The 24,538-nt window shown below is 44.8% G+C and overlaps 1 protein-coding gene across 1 annotated transcript in view; it reads right to left on the bottom strand.

The window, feature by feature from the left end:
- Positions 1-1,611: 1,611 nt before the first annotated feature.
- Positions 1,612-24,538, bottom strand: part of Kdr (kinase insert domain receptor) — a gene marked incomplete at its 5' end in the record, with an annotated part of 40,887 nt that continues 17,960 nt past the window's right edge. Inside the window, 16 exon segments of the mRNA XM_013518554.1 lie at positions 1,612-3,409; positions 5,145-5,230; positions 5,725-5,824; positions 11,147-11,298; positions 12,405-12,510; positions 12,936-13,035; positions 13,276-13,387; positions 13,543-13,665; positions 15,881-15,978; positions 17,810-17,963; positions 18,738-18,826; positions 19,383-19,496; positions 20,814-20,918; positions 21,275-21,410; positions 21,840-21,946; positions 24,393-24,524. Coding sequence (XP_013374008.1) covers positions 3,214-3,409; positions 5,145-5,230; positions 5,725-5,824; positions 11,147-11,298; positions 12,405-12,510; positions 12,936-13,035; positions 13,276-13,387; positions 13,543-13,665; positions 15,881-15,978; positions 17,810-17,963; positions 18,738-18,826; positions 19,383-19,496; positions 20,814-20,918; positions 21,275-21,410; positions 21,840-21,946; positions 24,393-24,524 — 1,910 coding nt within the window.

Genomic DNA, 24,538 nt, shown 5'->3' with positions numbered 1-24,538 from the left:
TAGGAAAACTTAGTCCAGGGGCAATGAACTTAAACCTCCCCACAACTTCCTCCAATTTGCGGCATTAGACCAAGGCTGTTGGGAGTAGGACACAGAGAACAGGGAGGCAGAGAGCAAGGTGAGGAGACCCAGGGCTTGGAGAGAAGGAAGGAAAGGGAATGAAAGAGAGCGGGCAGGAGCCCAGGGGCGATGTGGTCTCCCCTAAAATGCCTCCAATTTAAGCTTTGAAAATAAGACCAGGCAGGAAGCACTTTAAAACGTCACAGAGTTTTCTTCAATGCAGGGCAAGCGAGGAGCAGAAAAAGAGCTCACAAGACGTGAAGACAGAGAAAGGTGGGAAAAGGTCAAACCTCTCCCAGTCCTTCTGCCCAGGGTGCAGAAAGTGTTTCTTAATAAAATGTGAAGTTCCGGCTGAACCCAAATTCCTCACATTGGAAACAACGCCAGGAGCCGCTTAGGAGAAACAAAATCTTTTCTTTTTCCTAAAGTGAAGAAAATCCTGGGCTTTTCTATAAAGTCGTTTTCACCTCGAGTAAACTAGACTGTTCTTCCAGTCATTTACCAGAAAAGGCTACCGTAATAGCAATGGCTGAGCAACGTCCTCAGAGACAGCCCGACACCTGGTTTAATGGCACCTGGCAAGAGACACTGATCCACTAACCCCAGCCAGTTGCCCGTTCTGTTAAACGCTGTCCCCAGGAACCACACACATCTTCTCTTCCATCATCAAGTTCTGCAGAATGTCTCTGTGAAATGAAAGGACTGAAAAATGATGTAAAACAGAGATCTCTCTAAACACAGGGAAAAGAGGTATACTTCATAAATGGTGCTGCCATGACTGATGGTCTGCTTGGTTAAAAAAAGTCAAGACTCCTATCTCACTCCCTACATGAAAATAAATTCCAAATGGATTTAAATGTAATAAAAGAAGACAGTGTGGGAGTGACTTTAGAAACAGGAAAAACTTCCTTGTGATAAGAAGCCTAGAAATCATTTTGAAAAATAAGATAGGTATGTTGGATGAGATAAACATTTCAAATCTTGTGTTTTAAAATCCCACAAAAGGTAGGGTCACTTCTTGGCGCAGTGACTTGTTATATAATTGTGTTCATGGAATTCAGGCAAAAGCAATCATTCAAAACGGCAATGATGAGGGATGGGGGATTTAGCTCAGCGGCACAGTGCCTGCCTGGCAAGCGCAAGGTCATGAGTTCGATTGCTGGTACCGGAAGAAAAACCAAAAAAAACACACACAAAAATGAACTGTACAACATGGCAATCATGGATCTGCTGTTGTGACTCTGTAAGAACAGAGTAAGATATCACTAGAGACCATACATCTGCCCCTTGCTTCCCTGGGCCGTTGTGGCTCTGGGCACCTGTCAAAGGACCTCTCAGTTGTCAGTTTTGTGGTGGGGTGTTCTACTACGCATGAGGTTCACTGGAGGGACACAGAATCATGGATCTCTGAGTCCGTGTGTTCACTATCTCAGAAGAGCTCAGAATAACACAAGAGTGTGTTTCTGTGTGAATTATGTGTGTGATGAAGACAGGGAGGCAGAAATAATCACAGAGTTGTAACAAGAAGGAAGTTGTGATAATACTATACCATTATATTGTTTACTCTGAATACATTTATTGGTTTATAAAGTTTATAAGCATTTTGTAAAAACATTCTTTATAAGAAGAAATAAGGGCACAAGTAGAAATGAAGATCAACCTTAATTATGTCTGATTCTTCCTCCGTTTTAGTAATGAGAGAATTGACATAGTAATATAGCCTTGTACAAAGATTCCTTCAAGTTTTTCAATTTTTTTAATAAAATGACATCAGCTGCTGAAAGCATTACAGTCTTTGTTATGCTACATAATACTGATACAAAATGTGAATAGTACAAAGTTCATTATATATAATAAAAGGCTGTAATATATTACATTTGTTCTACATAACAGACTATAAATATATGTGCCATAGCATGTTTTATAGCCATTGTTCCCAGCATCTCACACTATGGTACCAATTGAAAAATACATTTTCTTGTCTGGAAAAAGAAAAGAACCAGGGCACAAACCAGCAGAAATAGCTTTATATGTTAAAAGTCTAAATAATACAATAGACATTGTTATTACTTTGGTTATAAGGTAGTTTTGACACCTGGTTAATATTCAGAGAGTGAAGAGACCAAATCACATTTTCTGGAGTGCAGAGGCCAAATAACTGCAACACTGACCCGGGCTGAGGGGGAAAGCGGGCTGGCAGTGAGGGAAGGACACAAAGGTACAATCCTTCCGAAGCTGTGCCCCGGCAGGGCACTGCACTCCTGCTCTCAGTCTTGGGCACAGGTACGGGGTCTTCATCCGGAGAACCGGAAGCTGATGTGGACCCTCAGAACTCTGCAACCCAACCAGGAGCCTAGGGCTGAATGTCCTTTCTGTGTGGTGCTCTGAATAAAGGATCAGCCTGGGAGACAAGGAGCCAGAGCTGCATCATTTCCTTCCTGGGGCTCAGCCAGGAGACACGTAAGGGTCCGGAAGGAACTCTCATTAGGAGTCGGAAACAGCCCGAGGAACTCAACTTGAGCCCAATGCAAAGAGCACGCAACCTTCTAAAACCAGAAACGGCGTCTGCAGCCTTTACACTTCCTAACAGGCCACATGCCCACCTCCCCGGAGCCGCAGCACAATGCATCTGCAGGCTCCGGTGCCCTCTCCAAGCAAGCCTGCGCTTTCCTTTGTGTCAGTCCAGATCCCACACTTAAGACTTGGCTCAGTGCCAAGTCCTCACCAGAGCCTCTTAGGTGGACTCAGCCTTATCATCTGTCCCGTCTACCACACCTCCAGCACTTACATTGCCTGGTTCACCTTCGTGTCCTACACAGGTGTCCACTCCCCAGGTACGGCTACCTCTTTGGGAAAGGAGCCTTTTCTTGAATGTCTTTTGTTCTAACCCGTGGTGGGACCCACATTACACAGGCTTTCTGAACGAATGAAAAAAGGATAAGGTCAACACTGGAAGAAGACACAAACACATTCCTGGGTCATAAGCATCTTCTCAGGAAATGCCTGGAGGACTGGCTCCCTGGAGTCTGAGGTCCTTTTTCTGAAATGAAAATCAAATGTGGCTACTTCCTGGTGGTAGAAAGAACAACACTTGAAAATCGGAGCAGCACCTCTCATGTGATTTCCGGGAGTGGGGTATGTGGGTGCCTCCTTTTAAACAGGAGGAGAGCTCAGTGCCGTCCCAGAGTCAGGCTGCTGTGCAGCCTCCACCAGCTTTAAAAGTTCTGCCTCCTCGCTGGAGTACACAGTGGTGTCTGTGTCATCCGAGTGATACCCAGACTGGTAGCCGCTGGTCTGGTTGGAGCCTTCAGATGCCACGGACTCCCTGCTTTTGCTGGGCACCATTCCACTGGGAAAGAAACAGCAAGCCAGTGAGTTGGAAGAGAAAGGCAGTCCTTTGGCTTTTCACCCCAAGCCATTCCCAGCTCCAAGCGGGCTGTAATCTCCCCGCAGACACAGCCTCCTACGTCTCCCCTTCGCTGATCAGCATAGGAGGTTTACATAGACAATGGCTATTCTCAGGTACCAGCACAAATTAGTAGCTGCAGATAAGTCCTCTACTCAGGTCCAAGTCTTTCAAGCCTGGGACGAGATGAAAGGCAGCTCTGCTGAGTGATGCAAAGGCTCAACCCACGGAAAATTTATATGGCCTTGCACACGAACAAGCTTGTACACTGTGGTAGGCACCAACAGATCCTTCCATGATATTCAAGGAAGCTAGGGTGTTCTGAGAGCTCACTGTGCTCGCCCCACTGTGTAATGAGGGGGCTACCACCGGTGTGGGGTGTTGATGAAGTTCTTGAGCAACTTTAAAGTAGTTAACTTGAAGCGTATGTACGTCAAGCCAGACATGTCAAAAACTGCTTTTTATTCATCAAAACCACATTCCTCAGATGCACCGAGCACCCCATCACTCAGCAGCAACAGCAGACTGTTTTCAGAGGCATAGGAATCACGTCCAAATCAGAAATGCAGGGGGTGTTGCTTTTTATGAAGGACTTACACTTTCTCAGGTCATTCTAAGGTGACTTTTGTCCTTTATAGGTATTTTACAAACTGCTCATGTTAAAAAGCACCAAAAAGGGATTTTATTGAATCTGTGTTCACATATGGTTTAAAAATTATTTGAAAGAACTAGAAATACAAGTTTTCTTTCAATCTAATCCTCTAAAATTAGTTTGTGTCTTAGGCAGTGGCATGGGGCCTGGCACACAGTAGTTGCTGAATAAATGTTTTGAATCAACAGATGAAACATGTGATTAGCTCTCCTACTGGGCCTTAAACAAAGCAATAAAATAATACAATGGTACTATTATTGTTATTATTATTGTACAAGCATCACTCAAAAGCCCATAGGTATTCTCATTTCATGTAACAGTTACATTACATGAAGATCCAAAATCTTTTCTATTCTTACCTAGAATGAATCCCACAGCAAATAAATAGCTACTTTCTTCCTATTATTTTTATAAAGATAGATTTTTTTTAATGAATTTTGTTATGTCGACAGTGGGTACAACTACTGAAAGCTACAATAAATTCTTACTAAGCCATATGAGGGACAGTAAGCTCAAAAACAAATATAATACTTTCCTATCATTAAGTACTTAATAATTCAGGCAGTGACATTTCAGTCTTTTATCTAAGTAGATACTTACCTATTTACATACCACACTTCTTATGCACAGAAGTACCAATTTAATTACCAACTTGAGGATTCTTCAGAGTCCACAAAGATTTTAATCTTATCAACAGTTTTAGGGATCGCATCTAATAATCTCTTGGTTGTTTGGTCAGCACCAGAGAAACTACTCACCTACTAAGGATGCTCAGAGACACCCTTGCATTGATACATTCGGTCACCAAAATTAACCAAATCCTCATTTATTTCAGAACATTTTCAGACTTGTCACTTCCTTTCATTGTTTGATTTGTGTCAGCTCTTTGTTAGATTGCTACTTTAGGATGCTAACTTCGCAACTAGCAAAGATACCAGAAGGGAAAGCTGCACCTGCAGTGAAAGTCTCTAGTTGCTTCTAAAAATTCCTACGGAAAACTGTTTTGATAATTTATCTAAGTCTTACCTAAAAGACGGAGCTAATTTGGTTCTGTCTTCCAAAGTTTTCAGCTCCTCCGATGCAAGAACCATACCACTGTCCGTCTGGTTGTCCTTTTCAAGACACAAGGGGATGGCACAGTTGACCGAGGCAGACACTGAGCAGCTATTTAATGAAACTGATTTCTTAACCCATCTATCAAACAATACACTCCCTCCAATGTCCCACTGAGGAAGGTAAAGGGATCATAGCTGAAAACTGTGCAAGCTACCGAAGGAAGCGACTACTTCCTAGGAGTAAACCGAGGCCACGGGGGAAAGGACTGTACCAAGAAGCCGAAGATCCCTCTCCAGCCCTCTCTGTAGTGTGACCATTTGCCTAAAGGTAGAGAAATAGGGAGGAAAGCTGGACCATCCGGAGCCTTGGACAAGGGCTTCTTTTTTATGGGAAAACCAAAGCTCCAGCTCCATAATGACCCCACAGCACATACCCTCAAGGACAGCCTTATAATGAGGCCCCAAGACTCTAATGCTTAGGCTAATATTTATCTAGCTAGTATTTCATCCTTGGTATTATTTCTAAGACTATTTTTAAAAGATGTACTTACATCTAGGATTACTTTTACTTCTGGTTCTTCCAATGGGATATCTTCAAATGTTTTTACACTCACTGGCCGACTCTTTCGCTTACTGTTCTGCAGATACTGACTGCAAAAGAACAAATATTTGTATTTGAGTGGCGGTATATTTGGCTGCAGATACCACAAGTGATACCTAAGTGCATTATCTTTCAACCACAAGTTTAATAGCAACCTTCAAAACATCCTCTGGAAAAAGAAAAACAAAACAAAAAAGTCTCTCTTTGCTAGCACACACTGAAGGCTTCATTTCCTGTCAAAGTCCATTTAAAAGTATAATCTCACTGAGGAGTGCGGAGGAGGCCCTCTCCTTTGAATCATGCTTCTGAGGTTCACGGTTGGACTGAAGACAACAACAGCAGACTGGGCGATTGGCTGCCATCTCCTCGGCCTCTTGACTGTGCAAGTTTTCCACTGAGCTCCGGGTATATCACCAGGCGCCTCCCACCTTTCTGGCCATCTCCCAGAAAACTGTTCTGGATAGCGCTCACAGATCAAACCGAGTGGAGGAAATACCTATAGGTCTCCCTAAAGAAGATCACCCCAGCAGTGACCTGAAGACAACTCCCTCCTCCATGTAAGACAGGTCTAGCATGCGGAAGGAAAGGTAGACTGAGTCTCACAGTCCCCTCCACTTAGCCCTAGAGTTGCCTGTCTCAGGAAAAGGCAGTAACTCGAGAATCTCAAGATAGTTTGTATATTTTAGGCTCTATCACTGACTGTATAAACTTGAGGAAGCCACGTGTAGTTCTGTGCCTCTACTACTCCACTGAAAAATGTACTGGCAACAGATATTTCTCTCCAGCCAACAGGGCTCCTGGGAAGAAGGAGAGACGGCAAATGTGGGCCTTCGTGTTCCTCGGAAGAGTAATGCTCTACCAACCAAGGCTTGTCTTCCTCTTCTGAAGTCCAGAATGTACACGTTCCTTTCAGGGTGCACACAGGGAAACTTTTCAGACAGCAAATCACCTCTTCTCGGGAGGATGTTCACTCCCTGACACGTGGCCTTGGGTAAGCCTGGGCCACCACAGCAAAGCCACTTAGAGCCCAAGTGGAAAGAGGGGGGTCCTTTCCACCAGAAGGGCCCACGGGGCCAGCTAACACTCTCTTCACTCTGACCCAGCATGCTCCTTGCTGCAGGCAGCCTTCCAGAACACGCTGCACAGAGGCGGGGCCAACGGACAAGAAAGCAAGCGGGGTCTCCCTCCCCTTCTCCTGGAGGCCGGCTCCCTCCCTCATGGAGGAGAAAGTGATCTTACAGGTGACATCCTCACTGAGCAAGCCCCAAAAGAAATAGGACAGGATACACAGGGAGCAGCCAAAGCCCATTTTTTCCTAATTCCAGCTCCTGAAAGTAGTGCTTATCAAAAACAGCTCTTACTATAGTCAACAGTCATCCTTTCACCTACTCAGAAGCCCTTATTGAGACGTCAGCATGTGTCAGGTACCGGGCTGAATGCTCTTCCACGATTACTGCAAGGCATCTTCACAAGGGCATCTCCTCTCCAGGAGTGGTGTTACCGTGCCGACTTTTCAAATCAAGAACTGAGGCACAGAACTTACCCAAAGTCACACAACTAGAACGCTTGCATCATTATTTCGAGGGTAATGAGGAGCCACGGAAAGACAGTGGCATGGGAGGGCCAGCTCTTTAGAAAGTTGATCCAACCGTCACACCTCAGTGAGGGGAGTCACTCATGAGGAGGTAATCCGTTATTTCTTGCAACCCTTGGGCTGTAACTACTTGTTGGGTCTTTCTTGCCTATCTTTGTTTTCCTGAGAAACCACTTTGAGGAGGCCAACATGTATTGCAGCAGCCACTGATGATTTCCTACCAATCTGTCCATAACTCTGTAATGTTTGTATTGTTCCTATGCTATTTCCTAAATGGATGTATGTTTGTTACTATGTGTTTTCAACAACAACCACTGAGAATAGTCAATGATTAGTTGATTGATCACTCATAGCTCTATTTGTTTTCCCTAGAGACCACTTTGGAGAAACCAAGGTATAGTACAACAACCATTGATAATTTCCTGCCATTTTTGCCTGTAACTCACTATTATTTGTCTATTTGTTTTCCTGAGAAACTATCTTGAAGATACCAATAGGTAAAATAACAACCATTGATAATGTTCTATCACTTTGTCTGTAATTCGGTGAATCCCTCTACTGCTATGTTGTCCTTCTTTTACTTTTTAAAATAAAAAAAAAAGTTGACTCTGGCTTGAGATAAGACCGAGGCCTGTGAAGCCAGTGAGGAGACATGACACTCATCTAGCAGAAAGCGGGCAACGGGATCGGAAAGGGAGTGTCCACGGGCTTGCCAGGTGTCTGGGCCCAGAACCACCCAGGGTCAGTGGCTTGGGCACCGAGGCAGCTGCCTTAGGACAGTTCCTTGAATTCCGCACCCAGTAACTTAAGAAGTGGCACGGTCTTGCACGGTTAACAAAGCATTTTCACAGATGTTGATGCATCTGCTCCTCACAACACGAGGAAATAAGAGTTCTTACTACCTTCCGTATGGAGACGAGGAAGCCCAGACGCAAGGAGAAAATGGCTAATAAGCTGTAGAACTGGAACTCAAAGTAGCTCTGCGAACCCCAAAGCACAGGCAGGGTTCCTTTTCCTATCACCCAAACTGTTTCCTTGGAAGAAGACAGCAGCAGCCACGGCTGCTCAAGTCCTTCATAAGCACTCAGTATGCGCACAGCTCTGTCCCTGGCCCCCGTGAGAGCTGACCTCGCAGTGTGGGGATGGAAGAGAACAAGGTGGAGAACAGAGGGTCCCACTCCAAGCAGTCTAATGTCAGAGCCAAATCCAGGAACACCTAACCAGCACACGTCCTTGGCATCAGTCTGAGGGGTGTTTACTTAGCAATGAACCAAAATGACGGAAAGGCTATGCCAAAGGCTTACTCCGCAAGAGAACTGCAAAGAAATCTCCGCTAAGCTGCTTGGAGTAGGAGGTGAAACACCCAGGGGAACTAATAAAGCAGTGACAGTTGGTCCCCAAACTGCCCTCAGGGAGAGATGAGTCCAGTGAATGTGTGTTCTCGCAGAAAGCATGCAAACCTAGAGCCAGAACTGACCCACAGGAAAAATCAGAGAAAAAGCCCAGTCTAGACCCAAGCGGCCTGTTCCCCACACACTTTGCAGCTTCTTCTCTAAATAAACGCAGAACAAATACTTGTAAAATGGTTTAAAGGGACAACAAATCATGAGGTTGGCTCCCGCAGTGAGGTCTCTGTCCAGCTCCATTTATAACGCAATGGAGTTGAAAACTATAAGACTGAACCAAGAGAGAAAGACTCAGCTCTTCTCCTTGGCTGGGGACCTGACAGGGAATGGAATGCGTCCCCTGAAAGGCAGCCGGGCACACTGCACTCTCCTCAGAGGGGCAGAGCCCCGCAGCGAAGCACGCAGAGTGCAGACGCCTCTTCTGCCTGTCTTTGAACCCAGCTGATAACAGGGTGTTCGTGAGTTTTATTTTTATGAAGAGGAAAAAAAAAGCAGAGGCAGTTAGGAAGGGACGCAGACAGAAGCCTCCAGTTCCCACTTTAGCTTTCAGTACATGGCTGGCTAGGAGAGAAACTGGACTGGACCGACCAGTTCCAAACTCAGACAGGAAACAGGAGCCAGGCCAGCGTGGCATCGCATCTGTCCACGCGTCTGGCGCTAAGTGCTAGCAGTCCCACTTTAGACCCAGCATCACATGTGGCCCTGCTGTTACTCAAACACGACTTCGTCTCCTGCTCAGCAACATATGCAAAGCCTGCAGCGAGCCAAGAGGCTGCCAGCTTAGATCCTCACTCTACATGGTCACAGAGATACGAGGGGACAGCTCACGATCAAGTGGCTCTCTGATGAGGGACACAGAGATGACAGTGGTGCGGGAATAACGGTCACGCTAGAAGGCCAGGTGAACCGGAAGTAGGAATTTCCAACCGTGACAGTGGAACTGTGGTCTCATTCCAGGACTCCCGCTCTCTCTGAGGCCCCCGCCTTGGTGCTGGAGCAAAGCCTGGAGTTAGGCATCGGAGGGATGGGTTTCATCTCAGGAATATAACTGTGAGCAACTCACTCAGCAGCTCACCTTTAGCAGCTGCTTTCAACTGCCGGTCCCTGAGGTATGCATTGTGTTACGTAATTCTCTAAACCAGTGTTTCAGACAGCACCCGTGGCCTTGCCTCACTTCACAGATAAAGACACTGAGAGCTCGGAGGGTTTGTAACCTGCCGCACGGCTGCTAAACCACAGACCAGGAAGCCCCACCCACTTCTATCTGACTCTAGGGCCTGGATCTTTACCCACCACACTGCAGTGCCCCACAAGGTCCAGCCCAGCCTCATGTTCAGCACCTACCCCAAAACAGGTCCCAGTTTCTCCCCCACCAGACTAGAATTCTCCTGGGGCAAAATCTGATAATATAGAAGCGTTCTTCAAAAAAGCCCGAATATTCTTGGCATCAATGAATGGGCAGCTCTCTTGTTGGCATCTAAGAGCTTGCTTTCCTCTCTCATCCCGCAGGTTCCCACGGGGCGACTGCCCCGTGTCTCCTCAGCCTGCACGGTTTTGTGGCACTCTGGCCAAGGGCCAAGACACATTCGAGAGCCCCTCACCCTTCTTGCAGCCTCAGTACTCTGAGGAGGCCGGGCCAGACCTGCGATGTCAGCGGGGCTCAGCCAGAGGAGGAAAGCACCAAAGCAAAGCGAAGAAGCCCCAGGCATAGGGAAGGCAATCTTAGTATCACACTGTAGGACAGCAGATCACTCTTTCCCTAGGCACAGGTGCTGGGAGAGGCAGAAAAGCAAGCTGCCTTCAGAACCCTTCACAGATCAGGCCGGCACGGTAGGGCGTGAGCTTCAAGTAAGCCCAGATGTCCCACTAGGCAAACAAAATGCGGAGGATCAGACTTGAGAGGAGCTTCTGAGACTGGTCTCGTCTAATTCAGGACACAGCTCTGCGGCACGCTGCGTCCTCACCAGAGAGCCGTGTGTTTTCAGATGTGCACAGAACTCTTCCTTCCTGAATCTCTCCAAAGCTACTTAATTCCCATTAATAAAAGTGTACAGGGGCATAATTTCAATACAGATGTCTCTGTAAAGACTGGCCTGTTTTTCTTGAGATGAACTCACTGTGGCATGCCAGCTATTTGCAGCTGCAGGGCTGAGAATTCTTGGAGGAAGAGCCGCGGCAGCAACATGAGCCGCAGATGGGACGCAGCTCACCTCCCCCGAGCTCCTCAAGGAGCAGCTCCCTTTACACGCGACTCAGGGCTCACGTTAGGAGGACGTGGGACATGGCAACTTTACAAAATGCCTTCCCTTCCCTCCCCCTCTCCCTGAGATGGCCCTGAAGCCCCCCGAGGGGATGCCGGCTCTATACAGTACCTGATTCCTGCTGTGTTGTCATAATGGAATTTGGGGTCACACACTTCCTCTTCCTCCGTACAGGAAACAGGTGAGGTAGGCAGAGAGAGTCCCGAATCCTCCTCCATGCTCAAAGTCTCTGATATTGGAAGAACAATGTAGTCTTTGCCATCCTGAAACAATAAACACAGACCATTGTTAAGGGCTTTGGTCCTTCAAGAGTCTTTTCGTGAAAACAAAGACCACAGGGGCTTCTTGGCTATGAGGTGCATTGCTTTTGAACCTGAACATAGGTCTTGAAGACAATGTTGAAAGTGGTCTGTCAAAAACAAAAGAACACTTGAAAGGGACGCATGCATGAAGGTAAATTAGAGAAACTCAGATAAATGAGGTGGGGAAGGGGACCACAGGAAGTACGCTTCCTGTGAAGACCAAGGAGGCCGCGGTCCTGGATGAAACAACCAGACACACAGAGCTACTGGGAGCCAAGAAACCACTTCTCCCGACGACCCTTCCACAGGAGCCGGGCCCCACGAAGGCCACAGCGTCGATGTGAGCCTGCGCATCTCAGGGCAATGGAGGGAATGGATGACAGTCTACAGAAAAGCAATAAACAACTTAAAAACAAAGGATGGGCCTTTTGAGAAGAGGTGGCACAATTTAACATTATTTTTGAAGAAAAAAAGAAGGGGTAATCTGACACATTTAAATGTTTATAAGATTTATTGGTAAAAAAAAAAAAAAAACAAAAACATATTCAACCCATTGTCCCCAGCTGTTGACAGGAAAAGAAAGAAGAAATTGGCCTCCACAGTAGTAGGAGATGCTGACTGAGGTTAACTTGCTGGTTAAGGGTACAGCTTCACGTGATAGGAAAATCATGGAGCCCTGAGATTTAACCAAGGAGGGGAGAAACATCTATTCTGCACAGTTCAGATATATTTTTGCCTGCAGAATTTATTTAATAATTCCTAGAAATGTTTTCCATTGTTGATATGGTGTGAATCAGCCAGGCTTTTTGTTTGTTTGCTTTTTTAACTTCAGAAGAGTATTAGACCAAAAAGATAGTAGTCATGCGCAGGAGCAGTCTACTCCCAGGCTGTAAGCCAAACTCTCAGCTTAAGAATAGCATTGTTTGCTTGGATCTGGAAGACTTGGGCTCCTTATTCAGTGTCCAAAAGGACAGCATGGTGGCCAGGACAGTATTCAAGCTGTGAGAGTTCTTAGACACAGGTTCTTATACTCTTTGTAGACGCTTCTCAGACTAAGGTTTACAGACCTGCTGAGCATTCGCCTGCAGAAGATTCCCCAAGTGCTCCACCAACTCTGAAAACGTGGGTCTCTGGTTGGGCTCCTCATGCCAGCAGTCAAGCATCGTCTGGTACCTTGAGAAGCAAAGCACTGATTTCATTAACTGCCTCTATCCTCCCGGATCTGATACTCAAAGTAAGCACATGGGTGGTGAACATTTATACAGAGCAATCATGAGCCCTGAAGCTAAATAGGCATGCACAGAGATCTACCCTGGGAAGTTCAAGTACATGGCCATTAACATCTAATAAAAACGAGATACATTAACACATTAATGACACATTAACATCTAATAAAAACAAGATACTTGGTAGGGAGAATCACTGGCTATTGCTTCAAGAAACAATGACTCTGTGCTTGAAATTACCAAGGAAGGCTGCAGGGGAAAAGTAGGACACAAACCAAACCATAAAGAAGTATACGTAACAGAAAGCTCTCAAGGAAGGAAGAATTTGTGAGCAAAGACGGAGAACAGAAGAGCATTTTTTTAAAGTCTTACATTTCTGGTGTGGTATAATCAGGGGACCTCATTCTAGTTCCTTCTTTCAATCGCCTACAAAATTCCTCATCAATCTTTACCCCAGGATATGGAGAAGCACCTAGAATAAAACAAGGAAGGGACATTATGTGATTTGATCTTTTGTAGAAAGCTCTGAGACTGATTCTTGCACATCCTTATTATCTATGTACCTGCTTTTTCCTTCTAGATTTTGCAATGCAAAGTTTCTAAGAAATACTACTTTCTGAGGTGAAATAGAGGACAGGAAAAGACATAGTGGAGGTCAACTTTTACTATCCTACGTGGAATCTGGACAAAGGGACAAAGAGAAGCATCTTACCTAAGGAAAATATTTCCCACAGCAAAACACCGAAAGACCACACATCACTCTGAATTGTGTACACTCTGTCAAAAATTGTTTCTGGGGCCATCCATTTCAAAGGGAGGCGGGCCTAAGGGAGTGGAAGACAAGGAATAAGAACCCAAATTAACAAGTATCTGTAGGAACAAAAAAAAACACATTCTTTGTTCCCAAACACAGGCCCTGAAGCTTGCTATGAGGGGTCTGAATCCTGCAACACAACACAGATTCATCTTTGAAACTTACATCTCCTTTTCTAACATAATCCGGGTCTTTATAGATGTCTCGGGCCAAGCCAAAGTCACAGATTTTGACCACGTTCTTGTCCGACAAGAGGATATTCCGAGCCGCGAGGTCCCTGTGGATACACTACAAACAGAACCGTGTGTGTATTAGGTTTCAGCACACAAGATCTCTTCTACATCTGTGGTGACCTCATGCTTCCAAAAAAATTCTTCTCAGAGAACCAACTGATTAACAAGGGCCGGGTTGGTACCTTTTATAAAACTGCAGGAAAAAAGTCTGTGAGTTTCACCGGCACACATCTGCTTACTCCATAAAGAGCCTCAACCTCGGGAGTTGAGTAATGAAGTTATAGTATGATGATGGAATCATAAATAGACTGCTGTTGGACACAATTAAAAATGTGTCTCTGGTCACATCCACACATCCCTTTTGCCTAATGCCATGTATGGTTAAAAATGCTTTACTCTGAGGCGGTCCCACAATGGACCGATCTGAATGAAGGCACGGAAATCAGGAGCAGGACACTCTCACTGGTCTGGGGCACTTGGCTGGTTTCTCTACTCCATACGAAAGCGAAACTGGCCTGGTCCCGACAGGCAGTTGCAGGTGGGGTGTCAGTTTTACCATAAAGGTCTGTTATGGCAATGCTGGCCTATCACACATCAGGTTGATTTTCTAGTACCCAGAAAAGTAAAATGGAACACACCCTGGCTTTAAATCTATCTTCTACTCTTTTCAGTTTTTCAATTTCTCCTTTCTTTCTCTCTCCTAATTTCATCTAATGCCCCACTACTAAGCAGCAACCATATTCACCATTTAATTCTCATCTAAACTCCCACAGGATACATTTGTCAGAGAGTAAGAACCTTGGAGAACATCAGAAATGAATGAAAGGCTTAGATGACAGTCTTCAGTCAGTGTAGGAGCGATTGCAAAAGTTGGGCGGCCCTGAGTCCACCCACCCCGCATCGTGGGTCTCTGTAACACCCTCCCCTAGATGAAGCACATTCAGAAGCACATTGTCTTACATGATCGAACAAAACTGGGATTCCAAAATCAGACAATACTTCCCAGTTTCCCTACAACCACAGGGCTACCGTTTTTAGCCCAACAAGCCAGGCCGTATGTGAGACATCACCTGGTAGATGCAAAAAAAGTTAAAGATTCCCATTCTGCACCCAACTGCAATGCCATTTCCTGCCTGATTCACTGGGCTCTGGATTTCATAAAGCAATAATAATAATAAAGCATAACCTCCCAGGAGGGAAAAAGGCCTCTCTCTTTTGGAAAACCCAGGACGACCCTATTTCTTTCCTTTCCTCTTGGGAGAGTACACCAGAGTTACCAGTAGATGCATCTAAGAACCTGAGGCTCGTAGGGCTATGAGAAGCTTTAAACTTCAGGGCAAAAAATTGATTAGGAATGTCACTGTGACTTAGAAAGAAACAGTTAAATCTTTCTTTCCCTAGAAGGCTGCAGCAAGTTCGTTTTGTCAAAAGATAGCCCTTCCTGAACATTAATTTGAATTTTTCCTGTCTAATGTAGAACACTGCATCTTACCCTCTCCAGGGTTGGTGGTGACTTCCACTAACCTCTCCCCGCTCTTGCGGTGTTTACAACCTTCAAAATATTTGTAACTTGTCACGTCCCCACCTCAGCCTTTGTTTGGCCGACTTTCTAACTTTAGCTCTTTTAATCACTCCCATCTGAAGCCGTCCTTCCTGGTTTCTAATTATACTATTAACAAATATTTTTGATGGATGGTTATGAATGTAAAATAAATTAAAAATAAGCTCTTATACCGAGGTATCTGCAAGACTCATTCCTCAGCTCTTGTAGGTTACTGCTCAAACACCTCATTCTTAATGAAGCTTTCCTTGTCTACCTTGTCTAAGATGGATGCACACGCACACAGAAGGAAATGCACACACAGAAACGCTCCTCCTCCACATGCTAAGCCTTTCCTTCTTTATTCTTCCCCAATACCTACACCCCTACCTAACCCACTATGCACAGTACTTCTTTATACTGTTTACTGACTGTTTATCCACTAGAATACAAACTCTGTGAAGGTGGAGAGCTTTGTTTATTGGTTTACCACAGCTGTGCTTGCAGGACAGCCTGGCACTTAGTAGATGCTCAGTAAGATTCATTATTTGAATGAATTCCACGAAATTCCTCATCAGCAGAAACAGAGCCTCTCCAGTAGACCTCTTTAAAGAGTCTTCCAAGCGACGAATGAATTTCCAACCCATACAAACACAAGTGACTGGCTCTGGACCTCTTGTTTCCAAGCCTGTGATCCGAAGAGCTTGCTCTCCCCTCTGACCTGTCTTACCTTACGTGATGCCAAGAACTCCATGCCCTTCGCCACCTGGAAGCTGTAGCAGATGAGATGTTCCAAGGTCAGAAAGTCCTTGTACAGCTCTTCAGAAGCTGCAGGAGGTAGGAGGACACAAGTGAGTACTCTCCGAGTCTGCTACTGTAATCTTTTCAAGACTTGGGAGGTAAATTTCAGAAAACAGAATCAGAGAGAAAATGCCTCTATCTTCTGTCAATTTGCTAAGTCCCAGTATTATCAGCCTTTTTCATACCCCTAAGGAAAAATACTAGTTTTTGCAGTTTAGTCAAATTAGACCAGTAAATCTAGAAGGTAGATAGAGGTAAATTGGCATAGAGAAGATCTTTTCAAATTTGCTGTTCTAAGCTACTGTGTTGGTTTTTTTTTTTTTTTCATGTACCCAGAGGGATAAACAATAGTTTCATTTCAAGAAGTCTAAAAATAACACAACAATATTCAGGGTCATCAAATCTTTTCTCTCCAGGCATTGTCCTGGGACAAAGACCAAAGGTCAAACCACACTCTACAACAGATAACTAAAAATACCAGAAATAGATGTACTTCTCTTGCTTTCACGTTAAAAAGTGCTGTAAATACATTCAACTTGGCCTGCACCAAGGATGCTTTTTCCTCTAAGGATATGAATGAGAGCTAACAGGACATGCGAGAAGGATGAATTTACGTAAATTGGTAGTATTTACCGCAGTGCAACTAGTACAAATAAACATGAATACGTTAATAGGTGTTTCACAATGATCTCCTAAGGATGATCAGATAAGATAAGACTCATGGCTTCTTTCCTGGACACAAATACCAGAGTAAGCACACTCAGTTATAATAATAACCTTCTTATCAATGACTTATTTTATACCTAGGACTAAAGGGCTCTTCAGATACAATTGATGAGAACCTCACATTTCCTAAATGAAGAATGAAGGCAAAATTCCAGGCCAGTGTTCTTCCTACTCTATCGTATTACCTCAGTCCTTTGGGTCTCCAACTCACTGGCCCGCCATTGTGTGAGAGAAGAGGAGAGGGGCTCTGCTCAGCAGCGGGCCCCATTACGTGAGGCTGAGACAATCTTTTAGCCAAGACCCAGCCTCATGCTGCCCACTTAGCTTCTAAGGGAAAGAGGTCAGATTTAAGTTCTATCTGTAGACTTGTGTGAATTTCTTCCACTGTTTCATGATTGGATTCTTCTAAATTCACACCTCCGGAGGAGCCATAAGTTAAGAAGCCCCACTACCATCCATGCAGCAATCTCTGTTCCTTCTGAGGAGAGCAGATACTGTGTATTCTTGGAGCTGACTGAAGGAATGGAGGTTAAGCTGAAACCCAGCTCCCCATAAAAAGCACTAAACTATCATCGGGAACACAAGTGGAAAAAGACAAGTCAATTCACCAAGGCTCCACCGAGGAAGCAGCCTGGAGGAAGATGCCATATGCCACTTGGGGTAGGGCAGAAACAACAAATGACTACTAAACTGCCTGGCAGAAGGCTGGGAATGATGAACAGAAAGATTTCTATGGTACTGGTAAAGTGGGCTTGGCCATTTACAGCCACGCAGAGGCTAATGGAAAACCGGGGAGCCTCCTTTCCCCTTACAAACACTGCGCTGGATCTCTCCTGCTAATGAACATTGATGCAGCACTTTGAGAATGCTGGTTAGATTGTGAGCAACTGCTTAGTGCACATGGGCTACCAGATTTATTGGGACAGTTCTGTTTTGCCTCTCAACATAGCACACTGTTCATTCAGGGCTTGACCACTGCATTTCTGGAGAGACTGAAGAGAAGCTATTAAATATTTCAGATCTCTTTCAGATAGGAAGCTCTTCCCATGACCAAATTCTAGGCAACACCCTGCAACCTTGTCTATTCTTCTATGAGCACACATTTGGGCATGGAGGAAGCAAGGCCAGGTACCTTCTTCTTCCTCCACGTCACTGAGGGATTTCTCTTCAACAAACCCAGAGCTGGCTGAACTCTGGCTACTGGTGATACTGTCCAAGCGGCGTTTCAGGTCCACAGAGATTTCCCCAACATAGTCTTTCCCTTGACGGAACCGTGCCCCTTTGGTCTATAAAGAAGCACATGAGCAATACCCTTGAGAACAAGCCCGTAAACTGTAGACACCATCGAAACTATTAAAAAGCAAACACGAAAGACATGAGCTTCAGGATTATGCAGTTTCTGAGTTGAAACCTAGGGCAAGTATGGTACACAACAGGGTTTCTTCCACAAAGGCACGCTCCTTGGTTAGCTGAGATAAACGTCTTATCTTAAGTTGCACGCAGACACATCACAACTTTAGCGCGCCACGCCCTTTGATTTTGTTTTGTTGTTGTTGTTTGTGGTAATGGAGACTAAAGCCAGGGAGCCCTTATTTACTTTTTATGGTAAGACAGGGTCTTGTTAAGTTGCCCATGCTGGACTTGATCTTGTGATCCTCCTCCCTCAACCTCCCAAGTATCTGAGGTAACAAGGCATGCAGCACCACGCCGGCCATTGTGTCCTTTACAGAGGAATACACATTACACACAGCCAGAAGTGGCCAGGGCAGAGAAAGCATTATCCAGAACTGTTCCTTCCTCGTGCTTCCCTTTCCTTCATCACATCTACTTTCTCCCCAACGCTGGCACCATCCGTAATGGACCAGGAGATTAAAGTGCGAAATTAAAACAAGAGCAGCACAAGCTCCCCAGAATGTAAAAGAGGAAGTTAGAACTGTCCAGAGGTAATGCGAGAAGATTCCTCACAAGCTCCTCACAGAATTTCAACTAAGAAGCTAACCTATACCGTTCTGAATTCTCCTCCATTTCACAGGCTGAAGCTGAGGTAGGAAACCACATACCTTGTAGGGGACAAATTCATTTCTCTTGCCCCGTAGGTAAGTGGATAGGTTCCCAAACTTGCAGAATTCCACAATCACCATGAGAGGCCCTGCAGACAGATTGCATGTGAAGCAAGGAAAACTTGTTCTCATTAAGTGCTTAATATACCAACAAACCCAAAATTACCTCACAAAGCGGCTACATACAACTTTTCATTAGAATAGAATTATACAAATCAGCTAGCTCCAATCCCCCTAACTTACAGTTTTTCTTTTTCCGAAAGGCAATGCCACCATGACATTCACCCAAGTTTGAGAAACTCTATCCATCTGCTTTTCAGTGCCATTACCAGAGATGCCTCCACTGCGGGGAGGGAGCAGGGACAGAAACCACTCTTAAGGTCTTTTGTTTTCAAGTCTCTGGGGGAAGTTTATTTTTCCAATCTGAATATGTAGTGGTAAGACATCCCTTAATTCAGAGGAAGCTTTAGAATAATCTAATTATAGTGCTCATTAAATATCCATGAAATATATGTCTATCTAGGAAGCTGCAAAATATTCCAAGTTAAGGAATTCAAAGCAGTGGGAGCTGCACTGTTTCTCTCAAATACTAGCAGAGCAGCATGTGTGAAAATCAGGCCCCCGGAAACACCCACAGCAACTCACCTCCTGGCTTGGTACAGGCACCCAGAAGGTTGACCACGTTGAGATGGTGGCCAATATGAATGAGGATCTTGAGTTCAGACATGAGCGCTCGGTGTTCACTGTGTGTTGCTCCTTCTACAAATTCAAGATAAAGAGGAAGATCAGAAATGTGGCCCCCACCTTAGCATTATTGATGCCTTTCTCTCCATTACATAAAACTGTGCAACTTGGCATCCCGGGGTAACATAACTATAGCCTAATCTACACCCAGCTGCATTTTTTGAAAAAGCAAGTTTAAATTTTATGTTCTAATTTAAAATCAAATCTTTCATTGAACCCCAAATGTTAGATATTTAGAGGAATCCACTGTGAAGTCCTCTGCAAAGGAGAGAATGTAACTGCAATGGAATCATGCCCAGATTCTCTTCTTGCACAAAGCTGTGTTCTTGCATTTCAGGTATACTACGCTCTTTAGGACCTGACCCGCTGACTGCTTCCTCTGAAAGAAGCAATGCTACATTTTCCATATCCTCATGTGTACACTGATGCGGCAACTGATCTGTGCTGAGAAGGCAACTTAACAAAGACCTTCTGGTAGACCAGGTAGAGCACGACACTGGGGGGGCCAAGACGGCGCATTTGACCTTACATGGCTGCTGCACTTCTCTATAATTCACAGGCATGCCGCATACCTCAGGGCCTGATGTGCTACCTCAGAATTACACACCGCCTAGGCCACCAGGGAGAAAAGGCAAAAGGATAGAGAATGTCTTGAAAGGTACAGGACCCACTGGCAAAGAACCAGCAGTACTGTCTTTACCAATGAAAGTGCATCATAATTGGAGCATAAAGCTATATATGGATCACCTCTCCAAATCAGAATGCCCAGACCACAGTTGATTAATAATTAGTATTGATAATTATTTATGAAGCGTCTAATTTTTAAAGAATAACCCTCAGGTTTTTTTCTTACCATAGCCATTTATGTTTTCCAAGTTCAATTTTATAGGTGAAATTATTTTACATAATCCAATTCTAGAGAACAAAGTATTTTTGCATTCTACTTACATCAAATCCCTTTTCATGTTTCTAGGGGTTTACCTAACACCTTAACAGGTTAAGAAACAATTTTAATACAGCAAGGTTCTTTTTCCTCCATAACCAGCACCACTAAATACAACGATGAAAGCCGAGCTCAGCACAAAGGGTCCCACACAAGGTAGGTGAAATCCTCCCCCAACTCTGCTTGCCTGGCCACGCACAAGGCCATGCATATGGCATGAGGCTATAGAGAAAAGGGCTTCTTCCAGTTTTCACAACAGCATCACATAGGCTGACCACATGCTTGGCAAGCTGACCCACCTATGCACAAAGCTACGGATTAAGCTTTGCCTCACATTTAATGAATGACAGAAGATAGAGCGAATGAGAACCAAATAATTTTGCTTTTACCTTTCAACATTTTGACAGCCACTGTCTTGCAAGTTGCTGTCTTGTCAATTCCAAAAGCATCCGCCTCAATCACTTGGCCAAAGGCACCACGGCCAAGAGGTTTACCTAGGATTGACAGTAATGGCAACAACGAAGTAGACTTGGATTGTTACTCCACCAAAGTGACAGGCAGAGACTCCAACCAGAGAAGGTGACCACACACCCAATTTAACCCAGACAGTCCGCAACCCTGCCTTAATTATCACACGAATCCCACTCTACTCTCCAAATGGCCTATTGTTGATGATTATGCAGGAAACCTACTTCTAAGAGGTTAACTGGATGATGACCCAAATTTAAGAGGTGGAATTAACATTTCTGAGGCAAAACACAACATCTGAATAGACTAGATTCGTCATCATCCTAAAAGGGGAGACGGGACATTAAACCCAACATTAAATGAGCATCAGCTAAAAATGCACCTAGTTTCAGCCGGTCTCTGGGGAACTCCCACTTGCTGGCATCGTAAGGCAAGCGTTCGCAGCGTTCATCCAGCGGCATCTCGTCGGGATCCATGACGATGGACAAGTAGCCGGTCTTCAGTTCGCCTTCACTGGCCTGGAAAGCATCGATCCTCCCAGTCATACAAGCACTGTTGTTCGGCCGTTGTTTTGTGTACTTATTATTGTCATTTAATAGCAGCCTCATTCTGACATTCTCATTTTCCAACAAAACTCACAGAGCTTGAGAGTAGTCCTATTCTATTCATGCCTGCAGTGTTCCCTTGCCCCCCAAATGAGGGCAGAATTAAGTTTTAAAATCTTAATTAATTAGACAGTCCAAACCTTTTTCCCCTCCAATGATTTCTATCAATTAATGCCCATGGTCCAGCCAAAGAAAATGAGCTAGAATGTTACCGTAGTATTGAAATAAAAATGTGCCCACTGAGCCAATAACAATGGATAGAAACAACTCAAAGAAGCCCAGTCAGCTTTCATCAATCATGAAAACCAGCACGCACGGACTGGAGGGGAATTATCTTGTTACCCGCTTAACGGTCCGTAGAATGATGACAAGGAGTAGCCAGAAGAACATGGCAATCACCGCAGTGCCTGCGAGAATAATGACTTCCAAGTTGGTCTTTGCCTGGGCACCTGGAAGGCATCATAGAATGAGCATCAACGTTGGAAACTCATAGCCTTTGCTATAAGATGGCAAAGTGCAATGCCGAAAGGCAAGGTCTCAAGCTTACCCGCTTTGAGGCATCCTACAGAGCAGTAGCCGTGACCCTTAAATTGAATGGAGTCTGTAGCCATTCTTAACGGAACTTTTAAGCTTGCAAAATATTGCTTGTGAATATTTCCTACAGCAGCATTCTCGAGTAATTAAGGATAAGAGTGTAAATGTCTTAAAAGACACACATATCATGTGCTGAGAGAAAGAGTGCTCGATGATGGAAAGAAAACAGATGGAGCTCTGCACAGAAAAAGTGGTTTTATGTCGGTGGTCATGTTCTGATCTGTGTAGAGTTTGCAAAGGGTCATTTAAGAAAGCACATGGAAAATAAAGTCCTTCAACCAGAGAGTGACCAGTAACCACACACCAACTATGCACCATTACTTTAACTACGTTACCTCAATCTCAATGACAAGTAGAAAATCAGAGAGGATGGGCCACTTGACTGGGGCACACTGGCAGGCCAGGCACGAGTGAAACAAGTTCTGTGCTACTTGAGTTGACCATGACACTTCCCTGTCTGCAGAGTGTGAGTACGGAAAACAGAGAACTGGGCTGAGCGTGTCATGCCCGGCCCAGGCACAGGAGCTTGAAACCACATGTGAAAGCAAAGAGAAACGGACAACTTGAGGTGGGCATGGAGAGCTGGTGATGCTCAGGGCTCCAGAGGGCACCTCCAAGTAGGAGAAATTAAACACAGAGAGGCGTGCAACTAGGCGGGATCAGCCCAGAGGTGACAAGGAAACAATTATCACTTGGGGTCTCCCTTCAGAAGAGAGCAGGGGGAATCAAACATGGCCGCAAGCTGTGAGAAGGGCCCACTGAGGCCTCAAGGCGGCAGAAGACAAGTAATTAATCAGTTGGCAAAGTAAGTGGTGACGGTTGGAAGATGTCTTGAGTGTGTCTGGAAGTAGATTTTATTTTTCCTGTGGTCCTGGGGAAGTCATTCTCTATACATAGCGACTGAAAAGTCCATTTGTATATGTTTATGTATTAGATTTCCCATACCACATTTGGGGACCTGGCAGGAGTGTTAAAGATCTACCTCTCCCTTTCTTGGTCTTCTCTTTAGGTAGCAAGTACCTATGATCTCTGTTCCCACGGGCCTTGTGAGACATCCGTGGCCAGCTGCACACAGCTGACGGAGAAGGGCAGGGCACCAAGAGAGTCTGGAAGTCCTCCCTAGGACTCCCCCTAAAACATGATTCTGTTTGGAGTGACAAAATCGCTGCATCCTTTGAAATCTTTACTTGCAAGGGAGTTTATGAAATAGTAATAAGCCTAGAGATTTGAAAACACATCACCGTGTCCAGATGTGCTACTTAGAGACACAGATCTGACAGATTAACAGGACCAATACCTGGACTTTGTGACAAGTTAGGGTGAGTTCACAGAAATCTGTCAACCCCCCTCTGTCACCATCATTATTTTCCCCTTTGCACACCATTCCTTCACACACCCGGCACAGTTCCATCGTTCCCCAGGTAGATTACAAAAAAGATGCAGGAATACACTTATTGGGATGAAATATTTTGTCACAAAATTACTTTTCCCATCTGAAAAAGTGCCAGATTTGACACCACTCCTGCATATACACACAGGCTTCCTTTCATATTTAGATAAGGACCCCGAATGTTCCGTTTCAGAAAAGCAATGGTCTATTATTTACAAGTGAACCTTAATTATCTTTATTCCCATGAAAACTCGGATCATTTGTGATCAACTGAAGAGCGCTGCTGACCTTAATGATTAAACTGTAATGTTTTTCCAAATAAATAGAGAGGTATGGTTTCTATAAATTAATCGGTCCATGCAAACAATGATACAATCTGAGGCAGGAGGATATGCATCCTGCCTGGCTAGGGATTTTTCCACAAAAAGAATTACAAAGACAGGAAATGTGATAGAAGCAGAAATAAAACAACATTAATATGTGTACTGGTTGAAAGAATATATACTTACTGAAAAAATCACACAGGGTAACAGGTTAGGCACCCCTAATCCAAAATGCTCAAAATCTAAACTTTTAGGACTGACTCGACAGCGCTTGTGGAAAATTCCACACCTGGCTCATAGGACGGGCCACAATTAAAATACAATATGGTACAGAACTCCCTTCAGCTCTGTGTGTCAGCTTCACAGGAAACATAAATGAATTTTGTGCTTGGATTTGGATCCCATCCCCAAGATTTCTATTATATACATGGAAATGTCCCCAAACCTGGAAAAAAATGCAAAATCTCAAACAGTCTGCACAAGAGGCACTACCACCCCTCAGGGGTCATCGCGCCTGAAGTGCGCAGCGTGCGTAAGACACAGTGCACCTGCCTGGAAACCACCTGACGTGTACAGCTTCACACTGACCTTCTATGATGAAAAATGTCTCCACTCTCACACATCCAAGGACGTTGCAGGCCTGGCAGGTGTAGAGGCCTTCATCCTCCTTCCGCACTCTGCGGATGGTTAGGTTCCGGTTCCCATCTTTCAGTACAATGCCTAGAAGAGAAGGG

The sequence above is a fragment of the Chinchilla lanigera genome, unplaced genomic scaffold, assembly GCF_000276665.1.
Source record: "Chinchilla lanigera isolate Chin_1 unplaced genomic scaffold, ChiLan1.0 scaffold00046, whole genome shotgun sequence".
NCBI classification, from domain to species: Eukaryota; Metazoa; Chordata; class Mammalia; order Rodentia; family Chinchillidae; genus Chinchilla; species Chinchilla lanigera.
The sequence above is the reverse complement of the archived record's forward strand: the minus strand, read 5'-3'. Positions and strand labels throughout refer to the sequence as shown.